General features: G+C 36.6%; 1 protein-coding gene across 1 annotated transcript; it reads right to left on the bottom strand.

The window, feature by feature from the left end:
* Positions 1-7,693: 7,693 nt before the first annotated feature.
* Positions 7,694-9,362, bottom strand: LOC125778222 (cysteine-rich secretory protein 2-like). Its single transcript, XM_049454849.1, has 6 exons — positions 9,234-9,362; positions 8,833-8,967; positions 8,382-8,463; positions 8,076-8,289; positions 7,859-8,007; positions 7,694-7,797 (listed from the first exon to the last, which is right to left on the bottom strand). The coding sequence occupies exons 1-6, from the start codon at positions 9,360-9,362 to the stop codon at positions 7,694-7,696; spliced, it is 813 nt and encodes a 270-aa protein (XP_049310806.1).
* Between the last annotated feature and the right edge of the window lie 957 nt (positions 9,363-10,319).

Here is a 10,319-nt window from a genome sequence, read left to right as displayed (position 1 = left end):
AAAATTTGAAATTTTGAAAAAAAAAATATTATTTCAAATTATAATTATTATTTAATATTTCTGTCATAAAAAATATTTTTTAAATAGTTTTTTTAAAAAAGATTGAGAATAGTATATTTAAAAAAATATTTAAAACTTTTGTTATTACTTTCTGTTTTATTACTAAAAATGATATTTTGTTTAGTTATTGCCTTAAATTCAAGTTTCAATAAAAATAATTTAATCTTTTTGACAAAAAACAAAAAAATAAATTTCTTAAAAATAAAAAAAAAATATTTTAAGTTTAAAAATATACCTTTTATATTTTTGTTTTAATATTTTTATTGTATTTTATCCAGAAGTCATAAAAAAAATAACACTATAGTTATAACTGAGTTGTGCCGCCTTTAATAATAGTAAGAATTTGTTAAAAAAAAACTTAAATATTATTTTTACCAAGCGTTATCTGCTATAATCTTCTTCTAAGCAACGTAACTAGCCTATATTTTTTGGAATCACGCAGAATAAGCTAAGAACTATTTGGAGCGTACGAGTATTTTGTATTAAAATATTTCATTCTCCCCTACTTATTAAGTTATCTGAATATTTTATAAGATATATTAAACAAATTTTGACGCCAAGATCTTTCTTCAGTGAACTAATATGGGCTACCTACCTTCAAGAGTTTAAAAAAGCTTCTTTAGACCTACTTATATATCGCATACTTCATTAATGACTGGGAATGTATCCACAACCCTCCCAAGTGTAGTTAAGCAATTATTCTTACTTCAATCACATCCCCATTGATATTAAAGTCGAATTTAAACAGTTTATCTTCATTTGTTATGATGGCAGGTGCTCAGTGTTGTAGTTCCTGATAAATCATTGAGTCTTAATTTTAGTTTCTTTGTCCCCTTGACCTCATGCAGTACCCCCAAGCAATGTTTACGAAGAAGAGGCATTTCCAATGCTATTTTGTTGTAACAATTAAAAGCAGTCCACATAAATTATATTTAGTACAAAGTCTAAGTTAGTTTCTTGGAGAGATGTTGGAATCAGATTTTCTGCGTGATTTTTATTTTCTATCAATATAATCTTCAGCGTACTGAAAATCTTAAACAATCTTCAAAACTATCTCTAAGATGGGTTAAATGGTATAGTTATTGCGAATTGGTTGCACCTTCCTTTCTGAGATCACGCTTAGAACTTAATTAAAGGTGATGTTTAAAAAAATTAATGAAGAGGTCGTAGGTAATATGCGGATAACGCCTTTGGTGAGTATTGCTACTGAAAGGAGGGTCTGTCTTATTGTAAAAATTTTATATGGACATTTAAGGGTTCAACTTGGACAGCGTTCGAAATTCATTTAACAAAAGTTTATCATAAATTGTAACACGAGTATGATATCAAAAAACGTGTATTGCCATTTAACACAAATTTAAAGCACAAATTGTATTGAAATACGTATAAAGGAATATGGTCTGTTGTAGAGGTTTTCATCGGAATTGCAAGATTTGTATTTTGTAATGAGAAGAAAAACTAATATTTACAATACGATATTTCTTAAGACACTATTGAGATCTGACTATAAGATGCTGCTGAACTTGTGGAACACTTCCTTTGAAGACTTTCCAATAAGTGGATTTATTTTTAGCTAGATATTGGTTTATTATTTAATGTACCTGAAAGGAAAAACAATAATTTATGAAATGAAAAGGTAAACAAACTAAGCCAAATTTAAGCGCTAGATAGTGCAGTTAGAAATTGAATTATGTGATAATTGAACTTGTGAAACGGTTGGCGGTTAGAAATTGAATTAGGTGATAATTGAACTTGTGGAACAGCTTGTTAACGAATTTTTGTAGAAACAAGATTTTTTACTGAATATGCTAAAGAGAAAAGTTAAAATTAAGGAACTTCGGATACTAAGTTTTCGACTGATAAACTGTTGAACTTGTGGAACGGTTTATTGAAAGAGATTATGGATAGTAATGGGAAAGTTTGCATGATGTGCGATGGAAGATGAAGCTTGATATACGAGATATGACAATTAAGTAATGAGACTGATTCCATAAAAACCGTATATTTGAAAATTATTCTACAACTCTGCCATCCCCTTCAATGTAGTCCCCTTGGGCAGCTATATAGCGATTCCAGCGCGTTTTCCATGTTTCGTAACATTTCTGGAACGCTTCGAGTGGGATGTCCGCGAGTACCCTCGTCACGGCCGCCTGGATGTCCGTAATCGACTCAAAATGGGTTCGTAAAAATAACTAGTGGATTATAAATATTGGCATTATTTGGTTTAGTGGACATTTTTAAACGTGTCTTAATTTTTTTATTGTATTATACCATAATAGAAAAGAGCTAAAGTATTGAACTTGTGAAACAGCTTGTTAAAGCTTTGAACGCGATAAACAAATTTTAATAGAAACAATATTTTAATCCTCAATATGACAATAAAGAAAAGCTAAAATTAAGGAAATTTCGATACTGATTTTTCGACTGCAAATCTGCTGAACTTGTGGAACGGTTTATTGAAAGAGTTTATGGGTAGTTTGCTACTGGAAAGTTGATAGATTAAACTAAAATTTTCATACTATGGACGGCAAGATGAAATTTAATATGAAAACAACTAGCTTTTGTACTTGTGGATTCTAAAAATCAGCATTATTTGATTTAGTGAAAATTTTTAAACGGCTCATAATTCATATATTTTGATGAAATTCCACTTTTGTTCTTAAATATTTACAAATTTACAGTTATTTTCGGTTTTAAACATCATCACACCTACTAAATGGTCACTAATAAAGGAGTTATTATTGAGAGTGGCAGTGGTTATTGCCACAATGCAAATTTTAATAGCTTAAAAGTATACTTTGCGCAAAAGGTCAATGCTTTTAGAAGAAAGAAAAATTAATAAGAATTCTTTCTTCAAGTCTTCGCTTGTGCAAGTATACCGTAAACCAATACAAAGCGCATGTGCAATAAAAATAAATGAGCAGAAAAAACAAAAAGATGCTTCAACACTTACTTATAAAGTGTAAAAACACACACACACACACAAACGCGAAGCATAACGAAAGCAAATCGTACTGTTGGTAAATGGCGACCGTTAAGCAAATCTAATGGCCCAGCGGCGACACTTGTCGACAATGACAATGAATAATGCGGCAGAATGCGCAGCGCAATGCGAGAAATGCAAGAAGAAGAAGCAGTAAGCGGTGCATGCTCGATGCGCATGCGCACCACAGACACTGGGCAAAGGTGCGCAGCAGGTAGGCGACTGGAGAAATGCATGCGCAGCGCACGGCAGGATATGCTGGCATTTAATCCTTGGTAAATGCACGTAGATTGCTGTATATATATACATATGTGTGTGTGTTTCTAATGTTTTTTGTTGTGCTGCCAGCCAGCCTCTTGCGATTTTCCTCGCCTTCACAGCTTGCCTTTGGTGTTAGTTCCAAGGAAATTGTTTTACCTGCATTTATAAGTAGACAGACAAGCACACAGACATACATATATACACATAAATATTCTTCAATAGTGGCTTAGCATGTTTCATGGTCAACTGTTGGTCGTAGGTGCGGCAGCAGCAACAACAACACTAACAATAGACACTTTGAGCAACCGAGAAGCAGCTCTTACTGCTTGTTGTTGTTGCTGTTATTGGTGATTACGGTACGCTTGTGATTTGGCCGACGGATTAGAAATTTCCAACCCTCTGTTAGCATCTTTTCACACACACACATACATGCATACACCTACACACCGATATTGTATTACTGGCACAGTCTTAATTTTAAAGAAAATTTTCCCTAATTCTGCTTTGCGCCTATTTCCTTTACTCAGGTGTAGCCCACACAAAGCAACATTGTTGTTGTTATCCATTTCATTGTTTTTGTACGCTATTATTACAGTGTAATATTTTTTTTTGTTGCTTTCTGCTGCATTCTGTCTGCCGCCTTTCAATAGCTGGGCTCAGCTCTTATCCTGTTGCCCATTAACTCGCCATGCAATAATAAATTAAAATAATTTGAACTGAAACGACAGCCACACAAAGGGGGCGGACAGACCTTGTGCAATGGCTGATATGATGGACGGGTGGGATAAATCTGGCGGACAGACAGACGCACACAAACTCTGGGAATGTGTTGCGAAGTTAATACGAACTATGAATGATCGGCGGATCGATTGAATGAGCCAAAGACTCTGATAGAGTAGCCGATTGTAAACAGACTACAATAGATAAGCTGGCAAGAAGACTGAAAGATTGCACGACAAACGCAGTCTCTAGCCATTAGGCTGATTATCTAGATGGCGGACGTTTAAGTAAAGCAATGCGTTCGAAGAAGCGACGGATTAGAAGGGTGGACTTCGTAAAAAATGTACTTGGACGGAAGATATGTTATATGATATTTGAAAAATGAATAGTACAATGTAAATGTAAAAAGTTTAGGATTTTACGATGTTATGAACTAATAAGCTGCTGAACTTGTGGAACACTTTTTTGAAAGAGTTTTGCGATAATCTTTTCTAGAAAAGTAGAATATGAAAAAAAATCATATTGTGAAATTTGCGGAACAGTTTTTTGAAGGAGTTTTGGCATAATCTTTTTTAGAAAAGTAGAAGAATATGAAAAAATTCATATTATGCAATGGTAGAAAAGGCTAAGTACTGAATTAGCTAGCTAATGAACTTGTGGAACAGCAGTCCTGAATATGAAAATGAAAAAAAAAAATCAAGCAAAGGAACTATTGATAAAAAGTTTCTAACCATTAAGCTGTTGAACTTAAGGAGTTACCATAACTTTATACTAAAGTGTAAGAATAATATAATGTACTAAAGTTAGGTTAGGTTAGTCTGATAGGCCAATGAATAGACCGGTCCTTTGCTACACCAGATGGAGTTCAGTTACTGGGTCCATGAGGAGTTGTCATTCCTTAGGATGCCTGCGCTTGACATGAAATTCAACAGACTCTGTGACCTTACAATCGATACCTCTTCCAGTGTATCGTACAGTGGGGACCCGAGATGCTTACAGCGTAGTCTTGTCAATGCTGGACAAGTGCACTAGAGATGCTCCTTTCCTTGGTGCCTTGCTTTAGACATTTCCTGCAGTCTTCTAAAGTTGTCAGCCCCATTCTGCAGTCATGTGTTGCCACCATACCAAAGTTTTTCTTTTTTGCGGGTGAGGGCATGGAAAATGCCTTCCGCATCATCAGTGGTATCGTCACAGCAAATTTATATGCCACTTGAAGGTCACTGCGGTGCGAAAGCTGATTATCATCGATATTAGAAGCTTTCTCTTTTCTTGACTGGGGTCTCCTATGTTGGCCATTAGTCTACTCAAATGGGATGTGATCCTCACTGCTTTTCTGGCGTGTTGGATTTGTACCCAGAAGGTTAGTCTGGGGTCCAGTCTTACGCCTAGGTAGTTTACATGCTTTCTGTGTTCTAAAAATGTGCGGGATCGTGGGCATGCTTATCTCGAGGGGTGTATGCTTGTTTGTTAGCAGTAGTAGCTCTGTTTTTCCGTAGCGAGCTGAAGGTTGTGTGAGTCGAGCGAAGCTTGCGTCCGTATCATGACCTGATTCAGCTTTCTTCGCGCTTCTTCTGTGTCTCTTGCCGCTTGCAGCAGTAATTGCTGCAATGTCGTACGAGTAGCCAATTAAGTACGATTCGTCTGGCATTTCAAGTTTTAATATAGCTTCGTAGTTGATATTCCACAAGTCTGGTCCTAGAATGGATCCTTGTGCTGCTCCTAACGTGACCGCTATCTGTCCTGATAATAATTTTTTTAAGTTTTCTGTTGCTAAGGTAGCTTCAGGTACCACAGCTCCGAGGTAGTCGGAGATTTTCAAGCTTTTCTCGAAAGCGTCGATCATATCCACCCATCTAGCGCTACTGAAAGCATTTCCAGCATCTAAAGTCGCCAGAAACACTATTATTTTGTATGTTTTGTATGTTTGCTATCTACTCTGCGCGGCTTCTACGCTTTCAATGGCGCATTTTGAAGCTCCTACAGTTGATTTTCTGGGTCTAAAGCCGTGTTATCTAGGGGTCACTTCTCCAGCTTTGTTGATAGCGCTTCCATTCTTGGTTTAAGTAGTATTTAATAGAACTTTCAGTAGTATCCAGTATCCAGCATGCATAGTGGCCGGTAAGCTGATGGCAAGTTCCTCCTCCTTTACTGTTTAGTACCAGTTGTTGCTTTTTCTAGGGTTCAGGGAATATTCCGGCTTTGAGGCAGGCGTTGTATATAATCAATAGTACATATACGACGTAATTGATACGTTAGGCTTTCACATGTACAAACCCACACATTATATAAGCTTGTATACGTTGGCATCGTCATTCCACATGCTTCCTGCGCATTATTATGCATTTTCTTTGATTTCACTCATTTCCCCCTAATTTAATTGACCCTCTCTGCTCATGCATTATTCATTTCCACACTTTATTCACTCGATTTCAAGGTGAACGCAATGATTTTTACCAATTGCATGACTATTAATACTGCTTGTTCTTCCCGTAAATTACCACACCAGCGTTTGATTTTTTTTTTGTTCTTGTAATTGCCGTTTTCTTTGAGATTTTTAGCCGCAACAACAGCAATTACCTCTACCAAATCGATTTTATACATATTGTTGTAATTGTTGTTGCTTAAACCTTTAATTTCACTTGTTGCATTGCCACAGATTGTTGTTGTATTCGCATACCACTGCAGTCAGCTGCTGTCGGGTTGCAAGTAGACACACCAATGCACCACCACCTGCCGTTCGAGACGCGCCATTCGTTTGGCGCCAGTCGAATTCGTCATAGGCGCACACATTTGCGTACCCTTAATGATCTCAGGCCGCAAAGCAACAATAACAAATCGGTTATTTGTATGGCTGTGTGCTCATTTAGAGATATAGGCTCCTCAAGAAATAAGAAGTTAAGTTTTTAACTGCGTTAGAAAGGTCATGGTGTCACGCCTACTGCGTCGAATCAGTCTTACAACATTTTTGAATGGAAGCGCCGTTGCTCTTAATTGAGTTATTGCAAAGATTTGCGAGTTGCAATAAGGAGTACAATGTTTTGTGAGAGTTTTGGATTAGTTTATTGGAGGCTACAGTTCCACGCTCCACCCATATTTGCAGTGTTAAGTCGTTTGTACAGAGAGTTCTTTGGAAAGAAGCTGAAAATTTAATGGGTTATTGTGGGACCCGTTCGATCTGGACTAGGAACACGTAACTTTTCCAGCTTTTCATGCTTTACTCATCCAAAAGCGAACAGGTCTCTATGCACTTGGCTCTTCAATTGCTTCCGAAGGGTTTTATGTAAACTAATTTGTGAGGTCAATTAGATTCGAGCTTTTCCTATAAATGTTTCTGAATGAAAAGTTGAAGTCCTGCTGCTAGGGATGACATTTTTCGGGGAAACTACGTTGGAGTAAAAGTGGACTTCGAGAGAATCCATTTCACTCACAAAAGTTTATAAAAAACACGAAAATACTTAGTTGGACCAAATCGACCATGTTTTGATACGGTTCCGTTGTGGCCTGACACCCATACCAGTCTTATCAGAAAAACACTCGATGGCATTGAGGTTGGGCTCACTGAAGGCACTGTAAATGAGTTCAATGCTAGTATTGCTGTACAGTTTTCAAATAGTTAAAGCATTTTATTTAATAGAAGAGCAGCTGATGAAGTACATACATAAGTAGTTATTAAAGATGTAAAGACCGTAAAATAGCGGTTAAGGCAACTAGAATTAGTACAACATGATTTTCAATACTTTCCAGTAAGCGCACAGCCTTCGATATTTCTAAATCTATAAAAAAAAACCATTCACGAATATAGTACTCTCTTCAATAAGACTAACACTTACTCACCTATACCACATAGTCCACGAAAGATGCGTGAACAAGCCGGTAACTGTGGATTGCATTGGGAACAAGGCTCTCCATAAAGAAAGCCGTCTTCATATTTCTTAGACGTGCGTGGCCAGTAATAACAAACGAAGAGCGAACCATCGGAGAGACTAAAGTATAGATTTATAAATAAGACAAGACTGGTAGGTAATACTCTTAGAGCGCAAAAAACGCTTACTTTGCGGCATTGCATCCAATTAGTTCTACTGTGGGATATATCAATTGCGAGTAGTTGCCAATGAGACCTCTTTTTCGTTTTTCATTAAAATCCTTCCATTTTTCTTGGTAATTGAATTCATTATACCACTTGCGCACCAAATGTGCCGACCATTTTTGATGTATGATACCGTGATGAAAGTGAAAATTATGATACACTCGCGTCTCGTTGGGACCTCAAGAGATTGATAATAGAGAGAGAGAGTATGGCGTGAGCGAAAATTGAAAAATTAAAGAAGTTTTGACTGGAAGTTTGTGGTAGTATTACCAACATTTTGACAAACATCGGGTTCCACACGACATCTTCTAAGAAAACGTTCGGCTCTTATTTGCAATTGAGCGCTCCAATGCTGTTACAAAGAGCAAAAAAGATTTTAGAATGTGAGAGAGTATCAAGAAATTCACATTAATTATGTTAAAGGCACTAGGGGGGTTAAGAATTAAGCTTATGTTTGGGTTATATTGTGGGAATGGACATAAAGCCCGAGGTTCCAATTAAGTAAATTATCGGCACTGTTTCTGCTCTTGATGTTAATAGACAGTTCGGATATGATTTGAGAAGAAACTATGCTTGCTTCATATAAGAGAACTATTCACAAGTTATGTATGTATGTATGTGAGAATTCTCTTAAAGAGCACCAATACCTCATCCTTTTTCTTGCGGTATTAAAAATACTCAAGAAATTTCTTAGAACTTACCCCCTATTCAACTCACTTACCACGATATTCATATTCGCAATATTATATTGCTCTGCCACTCGGTTTCGTAAACCGTTATGACCCAGTAAAAAGTAGTAAATTTCATCAGCACCCAATTCGAGTGGTTGAAATGGCTCACATTGTGGTGGTTGAGACTAAGTGAGATGGAATAGAATGTTTAGACTGAATATAGCTAAATAAAAATTCTAAGTTTCATAGAACATATAGTCTCCGGAGTTTTAGCGAGGCAATAATTTTGAGATATATTATAACTAAATTACGCTTCTTAGTTGAGGGCGTTGGAACCGACGGCATTATAAAGATTCTTCCTCTACACTCGCCTCGAATTCGTTGGTCGCCATTAGTCGGCTGTTTTTTTCCGCTCTCAATTCATTTATTTGCTTAATCGTTCTCTTCTTACCTCACACATTATGTGTGGTTCTTTACCACAAGTTAAATTTTTATGACAAGAAACAGCTGGAATTGTTTTGCTAAAAATGGGCGAAGTAGCTTCTATAAGACTAAAATGAAACCAGACGAAAAGTAACATTTCTTTTTGGAAAATTAATAATTCAACTTTGTCTATTTTTTCTTTTGACATTCTTCTTATACTCGTCAAAAGAAAAAGGCTCACAGTTATGCTTTGGAGGATAGAAATTTAGATTTTTGTTTGATTTAATTTTGAATTTAAGTTTTATATCCTAAACAGGGTATATTAAGCCAGAAGAAAACGATCAGTATGCCGGACTGTGTCAATTTAACCAAGACCGTCTGTCTGTATATACACGAACTAGTCCCTCAGTTGTTGAGATATCGGTCTAATCATTTAACTGAATCGCTGTTACCGGTCCATTATAGCATATACGAGGGCTGTCCGATAAATAACCGACCTTAACGTGAAGCTAGCGGCACATCTGAAAAAAAGTCTCTACTTCAAATTGTGCATATTATAATAGCTACTCGCAAAAATTTCAGAAATTTATCTTGCGCAATTATCTGTTGACAGTCGTTTTTGTGAGTCTATTTCGGTGATTTCCCCAAAATGGAAAAAATTGAATATCGAGCTGTAATTAAATTTTTATTTTTGAAAGGCAATACGCCTTCACAAATCAAAGATGAGTTGGACTCTGTGTATGGTGACTCTGCACCATCGTTTACCACCGTAAAATTTTGGGCAGCTGAATTTAAACGTGGTCGCAGGAGCTTGGAAGATGATGAACGTCCTAGGCGTCCAAAAACTGTAACCACTAACGATAACATCGCTAAAGTTCATCAATTGGTACTAGACGACCGCCGGATTAAAGTTAGGGAAATAGCTGAGATTATGAAGATGTCAAAAGAAACTGTTTGTCACATATTAAACCAAGATTTGGGCATGAGAAAGCTGTCCGCACGTTGGGTGCCGCGTTTGCTTACGCTAGACCACAAACGTGCGCGCATGAACATTTCCAGCGCTCTGTTGGCTTAGTTTAGAGGCAACAAGACCGAGTTTTGGCGCCGATTGATA

The sequence above is a fragment of the Bactrocera dorsalis genome, chromosome 4 (genome assembly GCF_023373825.1).
Source record: "Bactrocera dorsalis isolate Fly_Bdor chromosome 4, ASM2337382v1, whole genome shotgun sequence".
Taxonomy (NCBI): Eukaryota; Metazoa; Arthropoda; class Insecta; order Diptera; family Tephritidae; genus Bactrocera; species Bactrocera dorsalis.
Note: the sequence above shows the minus strand (reverse complement) of the source record. Positions and strands in the feature narration are given on the sequence as shown.